Below are 18,225 nucleotides of genomic sequence, written 5' to 3' on the forward strand. Positions count from 1 at the left end.
AGGAACATACAAGAACAAAAGAACAAAACTCCAGGTCTTCAGGGTAAACACAACCATACATTGACGACGACCAACAAACACTGAGGGAAAATACAAGGCTTAAATGAACAGGCACTAATATGATAATTAACAGAAACACAGGTGAAGGGAATTACTAATCAGACAGGGCGGGAAAATTAACAGGACTGAACCAAAATCACAAACACAGGGGAAACCAAGATCACAAAACAAAACTCAAACATACTGAAACGTGACAATAGTAAGTACATATAGTTAATTAATATTACACTGTACTTAAATATTTAATTGCACTGTAACAATGACACCTTAAAACAAAGTGTAACTGAACATTATTTATTGAAAATAATGAACACTTATTTTATTGCTGTTCTTGTTTTTATGATTTATTACTATTTTTAAAAGCAATAAGCCATTCAAGGCTGCATGGTACCATAAAATTAGCACAGGCAAGCTTGTTTTACAGTAAGTACACTGCTTCACATAATGCCTAAGAACCCCTCTTTACCCATGTTAAAGAATGGCTTATTGCTTTAACAGTGTGAATTCTATTTGTGGTATCAACTGTCAGGAGAGGCACGATTGTAAAGTGTTTCCGCTGTGGACCACGTACAATGGTACACTATCGCTGCCTCGTGCTGCTACGTACTGTAAGGCACAATAAAGCATTGGCTGCCGTGTCACAAGACCTCTTAACATTCAGTCCAATAAACACATGACGGCATGCCATGTCCAAGTTGAGCACATTCTCCGTCTTCCTCTCCACCAATGCAAGAAAGACATGGATCACAAACAACATTTTACCAAAGAACTGCATGACCTTATACCGCCTCTCCTGTTTTTCTTCTCACATTTTTCACATTTAAAAAAACAAAAAACTAAGCCGTTGAAGAGAAAGTTAGATTATTGACAAGAGACTTCTGAGATAAAAAATCACAGGCATGGTGATGTTTTGAAGAGAGCTGCGCACAAACGCAAACTAGGTCATGGGAGAGGGGCCGTTCTTCTGATTGATAGATGGCAGTGTTTCTTTGCATCTCTGTGCGTGCTGCCTTGAGCGGAGATGAGATCATATGGCCTGCTTGAAAAGGAAAAACATCTTTCCTCTTCTGCTTACCCCTCGAGAGGTCAGGGCGCTACATGGATGTCAGTAGTATTTTGGTTTTCGCATTGAGGAAAGGTCTCAGAGTTTTCTAAGAAAAAGATCTAAGTAAACTCACATGTCTCTTTGAAAGGTTCAGAAGAGATAACATCTCACACTGCTTGAATTTGCCAAGTTTCTGATCAAAAGTCAGAGCAGTGGTGTGCACAGAGGGGGCTTGAGCCCCTGCCCCTTTAATTGCTAATAGTAAAGTGCCTTTTCGGTCGCATTGCAGTCTGTGCCACGAGTCATAGGTTTTAATATGAACTTAAATTTAATTAACTTGAATCATGATTTCAGCCTTTTTTACAGTGCAAGTTCCAACAATCGGGAGGTTAGGAACACATGTTATGGGTCATTTTATTTGACCATTCCACAGAAGCAGTGGAACACTAAAAGATTGTAGATAGATTACCTGGCGAGTTCCGACAACAATCCCATGAATTGCCGCAATTGTCGAAACAGGCAAAGAAAGACCAAAAGCTTATAGTTAAGCTGCCTTTTCTTTTCTATGACAACTGACAGACCAGACGTATTTCATATACAACGGAGTAGTACGGAAGCTGCGTGAACTTCTTATCTGCGTCAAGTCCACCGACGTTAATCTATAAAAGACCTATTCGGATGGGACTAGTTTTCTAAACAATGTTTGAGTTACAATTCTGTTTTGGCTGTTTATTGTAAACCTACATATGTGAGCAGAGAAATCTAGACAAGCATTTTACTCCTACCTGACACTGATAATAAAATGGGCAGTCTTCGCAGTTTCCACGATTTGGTTCTATTTATTGACTGTATGTTATTTTTTCGTCGGATACCATCCATATTGAAACTGAATGAAAGAATGCTGAAGATTGGTGTGCAAACGGTAGCTCAGGAAGGTCAAAAGCACTTGAGGAAAAGCATTAGAATAATACATAATCAGCAATCACAGTCATTCGCATTCGGACGGGATTAGACTTCTCAGAGTACCACTGAGTTCGCTGAAAAACAGTAGGTAATTTCCTCTGAAATTTTTAATGAGGTTGTGTGAGAAAAAACACAGACTTGGCAGATTCAAATGGGATTAAAATGGCAAAGTATGTCTGTGAAACACAAATTTCTCTACTGACCTCCTGGAAAACTAGTCCAGTCCGAATAGGGCTTAACTCTCCTGACTGCTTTGTCGGACAAAATGGCGGATTCGGCAGATTATGATTGGTCAGATCACCTGTCAATAAAACTCCCGGCGATGGTTGACTTGTATGCGAATGTCAGAGATAATGTACTGTATAGTCGTACTGTTGTGTTGTATACCAGTGCTTCTGTATGATTACAAGGTAAAAAAAAACCTGACAGTCAACCCACACGAAGACCACAATGCTTAAATAAAACATAAATTAGATTTCCATTATTACTAAATTTAAATTAGAATTGTTTATTTTATCATAAAAGTATATAAACAAAATGAAAACCCTCAACTACTTGATACTAAGAAGGACCCCTTTTTAAATGTGAAATCCTGATAAAACTACAGTGAATAGGTTTGCTGAATGCAAAGTCATTTTTACATCTTTATGACAGCTGGAACAGTTCAGTTCTTGGCAAAGTGCCCTAGCTTCTACATCAGCAGAATTATATCTTCCCTTCCATGTGCCATTAGATCAGCTCTCAGTAAAACGTGTGGGTGTGTCTGTGATCCTTTTGCAAAAACTTGAGAGTATCTTATTTCACGACAGTCGTAAAATCACTCATGTATGATGCAAATGACATGTCAATAACAGATAAGCCACCGGTGTATTTCGCAATTCATAATTCATAATATCTCAGAGTCTCAAAGTTAGAGGGGCTTAAAATATACATGACTAAAATTTAAGGGGTGACCCAAATTATTAAGTTATTTACCTCCCGTTATTTAGAGTGACCTGATTTGTGCTTTAAATCCCAGGCCATTAAAATGCTTCTATGTACAGTATGCGAAGAATGTTCATCTTAAATGAACGTACAACATAACAGAGTTCACTGTCAGGGCGAAGCTTTTCTGGCAGATGTTAGACAGGTGACCTGAGGGGCAGCTGTTTGGTGCTGTGTTTCATGCTAATACCATGTTCCACGACTGACAGCAAATACTGCAGCGATATGGAAGCTGACCACAACAAGATCTGCCGTTTTTATACTGGAATTTATTCCAGTTTCACGGCTCAATCCTATGAGAAGGCAGACAGTCTAATATGGGTGTTGTATGCTGTAGACTGAAACAGCAGCCTAGGGCGCTGCTCAAATTACAGAACGTTGAGGAAAAACAAACACGCATACACGCAAGTCTGCTAGCACTCAAGCACACACCTTTCTTCCACAAGAACAATTAAAAGAACCACACGGACAACATAGTTAACAACTAATCTTATTTTGTCTCTTTTTCTCCTGCTATTTACATCGGTACCTAATGTGCAAATAAATAATTTAAAGTAGTGTAAAACTCTCAAATGAATACAAAATCATATTTTACAATTCTAAGACAGTGAGAGTCCATGAGCTTGTCCAATATAAAGGAGGGAGAGGAAAAGCAGGAGGATGGGAGGCAAAAGACACATAATTGTGGAGGTGTAGAAATGTGGGAAGAGAACAAAGCAGTGGACATCCTTGGCCAGGAAAGACAAAACACTCACAGAGACACGGAGTTGGTTACCTGGACACTGCCACACAACAAAACACAACAAGCGCTGCTCTTATGATAATCTTGTCCATTGAGTAGAAAAGCACTTGGCGGGGCCTTTGCTTAGCAGAGGCACACAAAGTGGCTAACACGCTAGTCATGCTAGTTAACTTGATTGGCGCAGCTACCTGTAACATCCTGATTTTCTAGCACACAATGAGAACTAGCACTGTGAGCTGTGGTACATTTGTATGTTTGTTAGCCAGTTAGTCAGTCAGTAGCTTAGCATGTTGTTGTCTATGACTGTTTTTGCACTGCCGGTGAATCTGGCGTGATTAAAAAAAAGAAAAAGTAGGCTTATACCATTAAATGTCCAGTTTTCACATGTAGAGATTTGATTAAACAACATATCCTACAAATTGACAAGGGGTAAATTAATATGAGCTTATGTCCAAACTAAATATTACTGCACCAAGCAACATGTGAAAATTTTGTCCATTGCTTGGTTTAACTGGGCAGCTCCGCCCAAAGTGCAATCTAATTGGTCTATTAAACGTAAAACATGTTCTGATTGGCTATGAATTTGTTGTGTCACCACATTTTTCATTTACATTGTAGACATGGAAATTACAGTTATATGTATATATATATATATATATATATATATATATATATATATATATATATATATATATATATTATTCCAAACTGCCTTGTTAGAACATGATTTTACGCTGCTGTATAATATACAGTATGAGTCAAAATTCTAAAATTCTTTTCAGAGGTAGTTTTGAACCTTTAAATAACCAATTTTACATTTATAGATTTAGTTGCTTCTATGTATATGATCATCACAATTGTGTGGTTAAGACTAATATACCTGAGGACAAATGAAACGGAGGTGAGGGACCTTTTTGGCACATGAGAGGCAAGCATGGCAGTGTTAGCATGAGTTAGCTACAGAATGTTGATGAGCAGTTGCCAGTTGCTTGTAGCCGAGCTGTGCCAATAGGTATTAAACAGTTTACATACACAGTTTCATAAGTTTTCCACATTCAGTCCACTGATGAAGTATATACTGTTAGGGTTTGCATTTCATACTTATATTTTCAGGTAAAGTGGTTCTTGTAATTTAGCATTTGCTAGCATGACTGTTATATATTGCAAATACAGACAGCAATGAGTGGAAGTCAAATGCGTACTGTATCAGATGTCAAGTAGCACACAATAGTGAGGTTTCATTTGATATCTTCATGATGGAATGCAAACCCTCCTATGAAAAGGCTTTATATTACAATATAGTGAATGATGGAAAGTCACAAGATCAATTTGAGAGCACACTTTGATATGCCACATATCGAATATTTTCCACCATAATAATCCTTGTACAGCAGACCTTTTACAATCATATCGATATCCCTTAGAATCATATGGTGAAAAGTAGAATATGGCTGACGTCATGAATGCATAGATAAAAGGGGGGAGGGGTGGCGGTTGTTAACAAACTTATTGCTTTCAAAAAAATCAGAGTGCTGAACAGTGGACCTCCCTCCCTTGTAATTATTTGCAATGCACAGCAAAATCAATGTTATTCGGTATTAAGATTCAAAAGAGCTATGCTGTGAAGTATTGCATTATAATGATCTCTAAACTGAGTTTTCCTTTCTATGATTTGGGAAACTCCATTAGAGACTGACATATGCCTTTACATCTCTTTCTGCATGTACAAGGAGTTTTACAACACAGATTGAGCAAAATGCACAGACAAGAGCTTTTACTCTAGAACAAGTAAAAGACTGAATTCAATCGGACATAGAACAAACAATAACACAATCTCTGGCCAAAGCTGTAAACTGATTCTGGTTGCACTTCCTGTCATTGTAAAGCAATGTCTGTTCGCTATTGAGAGTAAAGTAACAAGAATACAAGGAGGCCGATCTTAAATATAGTAGGAAAATGTTATGCCAGTTCTTTGTATCACTTGCAAAGTGCAAAAAGGTGTTGGTGTTGCTGTTCTTTTCACGCACATTGGGGGTGCCTATATATGTGTGCATGTTTGCAGGGCTATCCAGGTCGGTGCACCTTCAACTCTCGTTCCCTGCGTTTCAGCTCCTCTCTATAACAGTAGGAGCAAAAGTTCTCTGTCTCGGGTCGGCCATAGAAGGTGCAGTTCTCCCTCCTGCAGCGTTTCTGCTGAAAACAGTACATTGGGCAAACACCACTCTGCCCTTTGGTTTTGTCCTGCCCCAGCCAGGCATGGGGCATGGGGTCCTCATCTGCAAACTCCAGACAGTCCCGGATGTCGCCAGTGTTGAAGCCGTTGGTATAAGTGTGGGACTTATGTTCCCCAGGCATGTTGTACGGTAGGGTGTCTACGGCATTGACAGTACGGATGCCAGACATGCAGGCTGGGCTGTAGCTCTGAGAGGACAGTGAACGGTTTTGCTGGGGGTAGGTGGCACAAGTTTTGAGAGTGCCTATCATTGGCTTGTAGGACTCATCTTGATAGCTGGATGATTGCACATTGACATCCCTCAGGTGGATGACACTGTGCCTCTGGATAGGTGGTGTATGGCTATAGTGAGCTGAAACAGGGACTGGTCCGGGTCTCTTAGCACCGTTACTAGGGGAGGAGAAAGGGATAGGGGACATGGAGGATCCTGGGATGGAGACTGGGATGGGTATCGGGATGGGAGAAGCAGCAAGCTTTGGGCTTCCCCTTTCTTGGACCTTCACAGCCTGGGAAAGATTATGGCTAGGGTGCAACACCGGTGAGCAACTCTCAGGTGGAGAGCTATCTGAACGCTCCCTTTGGAAAACACTCTCCTGCTCAGGCTTCTTTAGTGCCACCCCATTGGTCTGAGGCTTCTTCTCAGCCTCAGCCTTTCTCTTCTGTTCCTGCTCAGCACTGAAGCGTTCTTGGGCGCTGCTTAGGTAGAAGCTGATCATCTCTTCATGAAATTGGTGTCGATGGCTGGTGAGCAGCAACCCAGCAAAGATGAATTTGCGCTCACCCTGCATGGCTGCTCGAAGGATGTTCAGGCTGAGTTTGACATCTGTGCTGTACTTCCAGTTGTCCAGTGTCCGATCACCCGAGATTTTGCCTGATCCTGGCGGTCTCTCAATAGGTGAGCTACCAGAAGCGCGGTCTGTAGGCGAGGGACTGGTTGTCTTCTCTGAGGAGGATGTGCTGGCTGACTGGCCTGACTCCTCTTTGCTCCCTTTTCGTGTTTTTGAGTCCTTTTTCTTAGATTTCTGCTCTCCGTTCTCTACCGTTCTTCCATTTGTTGAGGTGGACTTGCTGATCTTGCCATGGACAAGTCCTCCAAGTCCACCCATATTCTTCTTAAGTTTGATACCCAGAGTCTTGCTGAAGCTGCCCAGTTTGTTGGCCACTGAGTCTGCCCGTGTTTTGTCTTTGTCCTTTCGCTGCTTGTCCTTGTCTTTCTCCTTCATTGACTTTCCATTATTGAGGTTGGAATTACTGCAAACAGACTCCCGGTCCGAGTCCATGGATTCTGCCAGAGACTGTACATCCTCACCTGCTGAGGCAGTGGGCGACTCAGGCTGAGCCAATGGAGCCTGTAATACACAGATCAGTCATAAGAACTCAAAACTGAGGTTACCTTAAGCAAAGTAATGTTGTCAAATATTACAAAACATTTGTTTATTGCCAACCCTAATCAAACACACCTGAACCACCTAACCAAGGTCTTTAGGAATATGTGAAAAAAAGGTCAAGTGTGTTGGAGCAGGGTTGGAGCTCCTCAAAATATATGTAGGCTCCATGGCCCTGCCTCCAGGAGAATTTTTGTCAACTAATAAATGGATGACCACTTACCCTTGATTCAGAAGGAATTCGAATCCATGTTACATTCATGTAGTTGTGCAGAAGGTTTAGTTTAGCTTCCAGTGATAGAATAAGACTAGAGTGAGAGGAGAACATAGTCAAACATCTTTTCTAAAAACCTGATTTCTAGCACAAAAGGTTTTTATCAGCTCGAATGAGGCCTGTTGCAATTTCTTGTCATCTCTTACGTGCCAGTGATGGAATGGTAGAAATTACAAACCATTTGAGGCATGCAACTAGGAACTCAATCAGTGCATAAATCTAGTTTCCAGAGAATGACAGCAATTAGTTTGTATTCATCAGTCCATTATGGAGCCAATGGAGTGGGGGCCAACTCATTACAGTTACTTTATCGCAGATGTTTGTTTTGTGTCTCAGTTCTTCCTTCTGTAAATCATAGCTGGGGTGGTGCTGCTGCAATTTATTCATATGCTTTAATTGGCTGACCTCTGGAAAGTCACTGGAAACATCCTGCACAAATCTTCTCAAACATAAGACAAATGCAGGAATATGCAACTGATAAAATTTTGGAACATGTACAGGCTTTAATTGTTGAATGAGGCTTTAAGATGAGTGAAGTTCAGATCGACCTCTGTGAGGATAATGTGGCCTGGTGCCATGTGCTGGGACCTTCTGGACAGATTTAACCCTTCTAAATCCCTTATATTATAAAGATAACATTTAGATAGATGCCCTCATTTGGCCCTACCTGACCTTTGTCTCAATTACCTCTCATTCAAGATCTAGAGCATGCTCACAAGTTATTAATTTAATTTAGCTAAGCTTGCTGTAGGAGTGGATGGAGGATGAGAGAGAGAAAAAGAAGGGTCTTACTTTGCCAGCTTAGCATTGTCATTGTCATCCCTCCCCCACTCCCAGTCCCTCCCAGGGTCCACCGCGAAGTGCAGCGCTAGCAACTTGTGCTCAGAGTCAGTCAGTGGGATGATGGCTGAAAGGGAGGGACAAAAAGAAAACATGAAAGATTTAGATGTAACATTCAGAAATGGGATGCAAACCAGGTTGCTACTAGGTGGATATTACAACTATGAAAAGAGTGTTCTTGCTCAGATTAATGACTACACTGCTTAGCTTTTCTTAAAGGGATAGTTCACCCAAAACTTAAGGTTTTGATATTATGTTTGATTAAACTGACGTCCAAGGTCCAACCTGTGTCATAGGCACAATATTTAATTTAACAAGAGAAGATTATCAGTGCATAATGTTGTCTTTCACTTTCTCAAAAAGCGAATAAATAATGTAAGATTGTGAAGTGAATAAAGAATGTAAGACTCAGTGGGCTGCTCCTCACAAAGAATCATCCATTACTCCTTCACTACTAGGTATAAAAAAAAACAAAAAAAACTTGTAAGAGAAACAAAAATCATATTTCAATGCTTCCAACAACCACTTGACAGGAAAAAACATTTCAACATTAATCAAGGGGTACGCGAGACATACGTGAACAGGCCTGGGTGCGGCACTGTTTCCTAAAAAGAAAATATCACAGCCTTCCATCCGTTTTAACTACTTCCATTTTCCCCCCTTTCACATCACTCTATTCATCACTGTACCTGACTAGTCTTTTCAGACCACAGGCATGGAATTGAAAAGAGAGAATGGGTTGAAGTAAAATAGATAAAGAGAAAGATTCAGTTCTTGTGACTGTTGGAAAATACAGCATGTTTGGACAGAGGACATTCCAGTCCCTTCTGGTTGTGACCATACTCTCACAAACATGCACTCACTGATAGAACAAACTGTCTCCTCTCCTCATGAAAGGCCTGCCATTTGCCAGGTGACTGCTGGGTAGAACTCACAGTGAACATAATGCTCTTCAGTGACTCATTTAAATGACACTATGCAGAGTAGGAGTGAGAGACATCGAGTCACAGTACTGAATGAACGTGTGTGTGTGTGTGTGTGTGTGTGTGTGTGTGTGTGTGTGTGTGTGTGTGTGTGTGTGTGTGTGTGTGTGTGTGTGTGTGTGTGAAAGAAAAGGTCAAGGAGAGATGCATTTTCTGTAGTAAGGCAGAAAAAAATCAGTTCATGATAAGTCCATTTAGGATTGTTTTACCACATTTTGTGAATATTTGTGAATATTTGTGCTTATGTTCGTGATACAAATTTCTGACAGTTACAAGTTATTATACAAATCTAATATGACACAAGATCACAAAAGGAGAAAAATACACCAGTATTTCACAAGACATGGATTGAGGAACATTTTAAAACCTATTATTAAAAAAAAAAACAGTGTATCTTAAAACAGTTCAAATCACAATATGTCAAAATAATCACAGTATGTTTTTTTACCCAAATTATGAAACTGTAGTGTGAAGAGAAGTGTATTTTTTAGCCATTTTACACAGTAAGACATGAGCACACTTGAAACACACTTCCTCCCTGTAAAATTTTCAATCAGCACACGACTTTGCCTCCCACTCACGTCTTTTAATTCACAATCCTGGCAATAACAAGCGCCAAAAATGTCCAGCTGGTCTACAGAACATACATATAATCCAAAATCTCAGTCCACGCTCTAAGAATTCCCAACTTTTTCACTTCAGCAAAGACATTTTGGCTTGAATGCCTACTATAAGACTACTGATTTGTACTAGTTGATTATAAAGTAAAAAAGTTTTGAAGTTTATTGCAAAAAAATTCTGATATAATATATGTTGCTTAACAGTATAGAGAGACTGTCATTCACACTGGGAGTGGAAGGTCGCTGCTGAGCTGTTATGACATGGTTCTTGTTTTCATAGTAACAGCAACTTCTCTGATTGGTGGATTAAAGTCGGATCTCTCGGGATTATGGTTAATGTAGTTATACAACAGAAATTTGGCAATTAAACAAAAAACTTTGAAAATAATGTCAGAATAACACTGACTGACAGAAACATACTTCATTGCTACTCAATCTCAAAGCTCATATACAACTATGTTTCTTTGATGGGAATGTAGTTCCAAGTCCAACAAAAAATTTTGAATCAAGAAAACATCTAAGCTGCCAAAATCATTTACCCCAACCATCATGTTCTTTTCACTATTATTGAAACACAAACTGCTGGCGCATATGAGGCTATGAGGTTTCTTCCAGCATTTTGTGGGTCAAATTCTTGGGGAGTCACACCAGGACAAGAAAGAGCATCCAAAGTCCAAACTGAAAGAAATGTAGGTGGAATTCCCAAAGTAGAGCACACACTGTTCGGAATAACATACAATTCATACACGTGGGCCAACAAGTACCCCATTGTGTTCCCCGTTGCACACACATAGATACAGTTTCCCACCAGAGTGGGGTCAGACGGTGAACGTCGGAGCTATGTGGGGTTGTGTCCCGACTCCTACACTGCAGCTGTCCTCCTTTCTCTGGCCTAGCATACACACTCACACGCTTCAGCTCGCACTGTTGTTACCAGTTGGGCTTATTCCAGGTCCAAACACCGCCACTGCCAGTTCTACCCCGAGGGACTGGAGCATAATGTATTTTGTATCCCTGCTGGCTATCACACAGGCCTGTCCTTGACTGACCCACTTCAAACGCATACGCTCGAAAACTGTGACGTCGAGGGCCGCTCTGAAGGAAAAAGGGCCGTTGATTCCTGAAATATTTGTTTGTATTTGAAACTGTTATTAAAACACAAATACATTGACTGAATAAACAGGACACATCAGAGCGAGTGATAATAGACAAGTAACCAGAAGATGACGAGACTGTAAATAAAGTCTTTTACTGAGTGCTGCCGTGATAATACAAACAGAAGTTGTTGACAGACAACATTGCTCATGGAGTCTGACATGCTACATTACAAGCGCATTACATGCAGAGTTTATTCTGTTGGCACGAGATGGAGGTTGATGTATGCCGAGTGGGTCTGGCTGCACGACATGGCACCGCCTGAGGAAGGCAATGTGAGGTTAGACAGGCAATGAGCGGGAATATCTGTCAAGTGCGGCATGTGTGATATAATCCTTTTGAGAATGACTCCCAAGGCATTATTTCCTAGGATCGTTGAGGTTTTCTTGACTTTCCCCCCTCTGGTGGGCGATATCAATCACTGCAGTTGCGCCCACTAAGGAAAACAATTAGTCCTCTTTAGTCACGCAAACCGTGCTTGTGCTTGATGAGGTGTGAATTCAGGAGTTTCATTCGCAGCTGTGTATTTTACAGCCATTGTAAACAATAATCATGCAGCTAAACAAAGCTTCGACATGAATCTAAGAGGGAGATTCTGAAAGGGAATCGGATTGCCTAACATATTTTCCAGGGCCACATATACACCAAACTGTTTACAGAAATATCCGTAAGTCTCCTGATAATTACTGCTGATGGAGTCTGCAGCTGGGTTAGGTTTTTAACCCAAGCTTGGTGTGAGCTGGTCATGGCACAAGAAAGTTTTTCATTCTTACAAGATGAAACTTTAAAAGCTGCCCGGCAGATGCCAAAAAATAGAGGTCTTCATAAAACTGGAGAGGCGTGACTCAAAATAGCAACACACGTTTTCTATTGGTTGACTGGTGTCATATAAAGTGTAACCACAGAAAAATGAAGGTGCATTAAAACAGTACTAGCATAGCACGTCACAGGGAAGGAACCCGCAGGAAAAGTGCCTCGACTACAACAAAAAAAAAAAGATTCTAAAGGGCCTTAAAACACAAAAACAGCTTAAATTATTTGACTTTAAATCAATGACTAAAATCAATGAGAGCAATTGCCCTGTGGTTAAAGAATGATTACACGTGTAAAAAGAGAAAATTGGATGAAAGGTATAGGACCACATTTTGTTCACCTTGACTATTATTTTGTAGCTTACAGTATGTCTAACCACAAGGAACAGGTAAAGGCTCTGCTATCTGTATAGTGCCTAAATGATGATTTCATGAAAACATCTTAATAAAATAATTAAATAACATCTTATTTACAAAATTAAAGGACAAACATGTTGAGGTAGGGTTGAGGTATGGCTACCATAATTAGCTTAACATGGTCAATGGGAAGTCCTCACCATGATAAAATAACAAATGTATGTGTGTGTGCATTGGTGAATAAGAGTCTGAGGATTTGTTTTTATTTTGAGGAAGAATGACAACAGCAAAGAGGGCCAAAAGTAGACTACTAATGTAAAAACCCCATGAATTGACGAGAAATAATTTTCTTCCTTTTGGTGACGCTTTTTAAAACAGGAAGTTTAAGCTATAGACATACTGACAGGCTTGTCCCTTTTCTTTTTTCACAAACAGCTTTAATTTACATCTCAGCTGTTAATTATACTACTCTGTATTGCTAGTCAGAGGAATGTGGTATTAAAAGGATAGTTCACCCAAAAATGAAAATTCTGTCAATAATTACTCACCCTCATGTCGTTCCAAACCGTAAGAATTTCGTTCATCTTCAGAACACAAATGAAGATCTTTTTGAAGAAATCGGAGAACTTTCTGTCCCTCCATTGACAGCTCCGAGACAGCTAAAGAGATCGTAAAACTAATCCATATGAATAGAGTGGTTTAGTAATTTTCTGAAGAGATACGATCACTTTATATGATGAACAGATCTATGCTTTTATTCACATTTAAACATTCATCAACTCACATCAGTTGTGGTAAACGGAAGCTCAAGCATGCTTGCTTGATGTGTGAGAACAATGAGGTTCATTCTCGTGTTACGCATCACATTTGACCTTTAGCAAGAACCAAGCAGGTTCGGTTGAGCTTCTGTTTATGTGAATAAAAGCCTTAATTAAATATGTTCATCATATAAAGCAATCGAGTCTCCTCAGTAAATTTGGACTAAACCACTGAAATCACATGGATCTGGTTGCGTAGCTGTCAATGGAGGGACAGAAAACATCAAAAAGATCTTAATGTGAACGACATGAGGGTGAGTAATTAATGACAGAATTTTCATTTTTGGGTGAAGCATTTTCATTCTAAAGAATTTGATAGGACAAAAAATTTACCTGCCCATAAGTGCAGAATGAGAATTTTTTAATGTGCATATCTGCCAAATGCAAATTGTTTTATAAACTTTTAGACTAACATATAGATGTTCAGAGCATAGCAAACACCAAAAGCCACAAAATTCGTAAAAAATGTCACAGAGTCTTTGACACACAACTCTGACTCACACACGCGCACACACACACACACACACACACACACACACACACACACACACACACACACACACACACACACACACACACACACACACACACACACACACACACACACACACACACACACACACACACACACACACACACACACACACACACACACAAAAGAGTCTCAGTGTTCTCGGGAAACCGCTGGCACCTGAACACACACTGGGCAGACGGGCACTCCCTGGCAGACCCGAGCGGAAGATCCGGGGGGGGGGGGGTGTGTGTGTGTGGGGGGGGGGGGGGGGGGAGGGGTCATCACCCACCAAGACAGCCACACAGAGACAGACTCTCTGTCGGGAAGTGGAAGAAGGGAGGTAGGGGTTTGGGAGGAGCATATTAGGGCCTAAACCACATGTAGGGGTTGGCCTGGACTGATCTGCCTCAAACGGCCGAGGCCAAGTGGTTCTTTAGGGACAGAGAGAGAAAGAGAGAGAGGGATCAGGTAAGAATAGAATCAGGGGAAATGAGTCAGAGGGAGATGCCCTGTTGTGTGTGTACATTTGTGTAAAGGACTGGTAAATGTGTATGTGGAGCCTCATGGCACTAACTGTCTCCAGACACACTGCATCATTTGACCTAATTTGGCTCAGAAGGAACCGAGGCAAACGCTCCTTCACGTCTCTGCACAGCACAAGCAGTGATTCCCAACTAGGGTAACTCTGAATTTTTTTTTTGATTTTAAATAATTAAAAACATAAATTAGAGTCCAATTTTAGGGTTGCTGACAGTTAAAAATTGCAATCTCATGATTTTTCCATTCCATGAAAGAAAACAAAATACTCGTCAATTTGTGTGGATGAGATTTCTGTGTGATAATTTAATTCCACCACACACAACTGCAAATTACTTTCCCATCTGGATTTCATTTATACATTAATTTGCCATTAGGTCATTCTTGAGGAGAGTTTCTAACCTGTCAAAACTTTATCAGATAAAAGTGTCTCATTAAAGCAAGAGGATTTGAAGAGTAATTTAATCAATTGTGTTTAGTTTAAAAGTTATAATTGTAATAATATTATTTAAAATAAAACAATATATGAATGAATGTTAAATGATATCAAGTATGACAGGTTTAAAAAAAAAAAAATTGGCAACCCCCCAATTTCCTGTATTCCAGACGGGAGTGAGCAAGGTGTTTTTATTTTATTTTCAGAGGAGTCAGTCATTCATATCCTGGAGAAATGGGACTACAGCGAAGGCCTCTAATCTGTCAACAACCCACTGCTTCAAACCGACCACATGCTTTTAGGGTCATCGGGTACGTGTGGGGAGGTTTCTTGCGGTTAACAGAAGGAAAGAGTGCCATCTAGTGGGCTAAACACTCAACCAATCTGTTCTCTTATATAAAAAAAAACATCCCCCAGACATGTTATTTACATAAACTACAGACAATGCTGTCTTTATCCATTTTTATGGCACAAAACCTAATCAAATATGTTCTTTAATGAAACAAATCAGAGTTAACTTGGCAAACTTACAATTGGGGGCTAGTTGTCAAACTTTTACTTTTTTCTAATCAGGGTTTACTGAAAAGCAATTGAAATTTTTCACCGTTACAGAGTGCTGCAGGTATTTTTGTAGGCCAAAACACAGATGCTCTTCCGGTTCCATCGTCCTTAAAGTCATTACATGGCTTTCGGCCATATTTAAGAAGAAAAAAAAAACATGAGAGAGAGAGAGAGAGAGAGAGAGAGAGAGAGAGAGAGAGAGAGAGAGAGAGAGAGAGAGAGAGAGAGAGAGAGATTCATTCCCATTCAGCCCTAGACAACATTAGCCTGTTGTTTTTTACCTCACACTGGAAACACTGCAGTGTACAGACCATACTTCTGAGGGGGCACATTGTATTGCACATTACATTATACTACAGATTACAAGATAAACCATAATGGTCTAGAATGAAGGCTCTAATTCAGACAGACAGCTAATAATGTACTTAACTGGCAGCCAGACTCCCTGAGAGATTCTGAAACAGTATTAAACAGTATAGTTCCTTTTTTTTCTGTTTCAGTATCTGATCGACTGGAGTCTACGAAATGTGCTTTTAATAATTGATCAAACGTAATTAGATTTCAGGTCTGCATTTTTCATTCAGCATGAGATGGATTCGAGTCGGTTCTTTGCTAAAACTACTAGCTTGAATAGGATGAATGAATCAGCAAATAAAATAATTAAACCTCACTAACTTCAGGTTCACACACACATTCAGTATCACATACTAACAGGTTTTTCATACCATTCCTACAGTATACAAAATGTGCACTGTGATTTTTATCATTTTGGGCCAGATTTACTAATAACTTGAGCCAGAGCTAACCCTCTTTTGGCGTTAAAAAACTACTGTCAAGATTCACTAAAGACGCAGTGAAAAAATTGCGCTGAAAAGGCGTGGACAGTTATTTTTGAGGCTGACCTTATTGGATATGCATTTGTAGAAGTTTCCCAAGACGCAAAATTTATGGGAGTAAAATATTTAAATGAATCATGCAAGATATAACGAATGGACTTAATCAAAATGCTCTAGACATCATAAAACCTTTGCCCTCTCCCCTGTTGTCACCGGCCCTCAAACCAGTTCTCTTCAAATACCGTTATCCCCTCTGCTTACCTGAACGATCTCAGCAGGAGACTGTGTCTGCAACCCTCAAAGACAGCACAGGAGACCAGACGGCACTAGCCATTTGGTCTAAGACTATAGTGATAAACTTCCAATACGCAACGACATTTACTCCATTCTTACCCACAAACTTTCCCAAATGTGTATAGTATTTCTGCTGTGTTTTATGCATTTCTCTATATTTATTAGCCTAATTAAGATTCTTAAGTTATGTTAGAGTAACTTCAGGCCCTAGTTTAACGATCTGAAACGCAAGTGTCAAAGCGCAAAGCGCAAGTAACTTTGTGGGCGGATCCCGGCACTGTTGCTATTTTCCCGGCGGGATAAATGCCTCTTGCGCCTGGCGCAAGTCTAAAAGGGGTTGGTCTGAAGTAGCTTCATTATTCATAGGTGTGGTTTGGGCGTAACGGGAAACAAACCAATAAGAGCTTTATATCACATTCCCTTTAAGAGCATGATGAACGAGGTGCGCTTGTTCCATGGCGCAATACTATTATAACGGCGCATTTACCAGGCGCACTTCAGAATCGGTTCTCAGCCGAGGAGATCGATGTTCTCGTCAGGGCCGTAAAAGAAAGAGAAGTGACATTGGGGTTGGGACAAACCCACCCAAATTAGCTTCGGTTAAACATGCATATAATAATTTGGGTAAATGTGTAAGCTTTACTATGCCTATTTTCTCCATCGTCATGGACACAACAATGATTTCCCTCGTGTTTTAATATTTTTCTTTATAATAATGTATCATTTGCAAAAAGTTAAATGCATCTGTGTAGATGAGAGAATCATCTACAGTGTATGCGCGTTGTTCACACTCTGTATTATGGCCAAGCATGCGCGCTTAAAATAGCATCTGAATGTACGCGCAACGCGCCACTGACTTTAGACTAGGTTTTTTCTGGTCAGTGGCGCAATTGTTTTATAGAACAGCAAAATAGCATGAGGGAAAGTTTGCGCCGGAACACGCCTCCTCTTTGCGCTGAACCGCCCCGGGGAGCGCAAGTGTATTTCTTAGTTAACCGACGTCTGTCTGTGGAGGGAAAAGTCCGTTTTGCGCGGGTGCAAAATAGGAATGACACATGCGTCAGTGTACAAAGTCATTTGCGCCGGGTGCAAGATAGGGCCCCAAATGTTGATATCCAAAGATGATTTATCACTTTTTTTGCATCATTTTGACCATACTTTTGTGTAGAGACTACACAAACTCTCCATGCCACCATGAACATGCAAATGGGGATAAGATGGAACAAAGACTTTCTCCCGGTCATCTCTGACTGGTCACCTCACCAAATGGTGTGAACTGATAGGACCTTTAAGAGTGTCTGATTATTTCAGCTCAATATATCTTTGCTCAATCTCTTTGAGTCAACATTTTCCTGTCTTCTTCCGGCAACTTCATCTTCAAGTTAACTTCTTTGGATTCAACGTGGAACGAACGCTTCAGCGCACTCCTGGCAAAATCATCAAGAATCTCAAGAATCTCCTGCATCTGGACTTGTTCAGCAACCGAAGTCAATGCAAGTACCAGTTCGCAGCCTTTAGATGCGTTTCTTGAAGTTATTGTGCCCCTTCAAGGTGACCCTGATTCTCTGATGTTTCTCGTAGGTCGTGGTTAACTGATTGTAATCTTACGATTCTCTTTTCTTCTCTCTCTTTCTTCACTTTTCTTCACTTCCTTGATTCTGTATACAATCTTTGCTTAGTTTAGTTGTCTGTGTAGCTTCCCGTAGTTTTGTTTATTAATCCATTATATCCACCCTTTATTGTCTCTGTGTTTGCCACTCACAAAAAGATAAAAGT

The 18,225-nt window shown here is 40.3% G+C and overlaps 1 protein-coding gene across 2 annotated transcripts in view; it reads right to left on the reverse strand.

The window, feature by feature from the left end:
- Positions 1–3,529: 3,529 nt before the first annotated feature.
- Positions 3,530–18,225, reverse strand: part of otud7a (OTU deubiquitinase 7A) — an 83,677-nt gene continuing 68,981 nt past the window's right edge. For both annotated transcript variants that reach the window (XM_077211086.1, XM_077211087.1), the window contains 3 exons: positions 8,479–8,593; positions 7,636–7,720; positions 3,530–7,376 (listed from right to left, as the gene is read on the reverse strand). In XM_077211086.1, coding sequence (XP_077067201.1) covers positions 5,859–7,376; positions 7,636–7,720; positions 8,479–8,593 — 1,718 coding nt within the window. In that variant the 3' untranslated portion in view covers positions 3,530–5,858. The remainder of the gene's footprint in view (positions 7,377–7,635; positions 7,721–8,478; positions 8,594–18,225) is intronic.

The sequence above is a fragment of the Siphateles boraxobius genome, unplaced genomic scaffold, assembly GCF_051911475.1.
Source record: "Siphateles boraxobius isolate OS27281-9 unplaced genomic scaffold, OSU_SipBor_1 65, whole genome shotgun sequence".
In the NCBI taxonomy this organism is placed as follows: domain Eukaryota; kingdom Metazoa; phylum Chordata; class Actinopteri; order Cypriniformes; family Leuciscidae; genus Siphateles; species Siphateles boraxobius.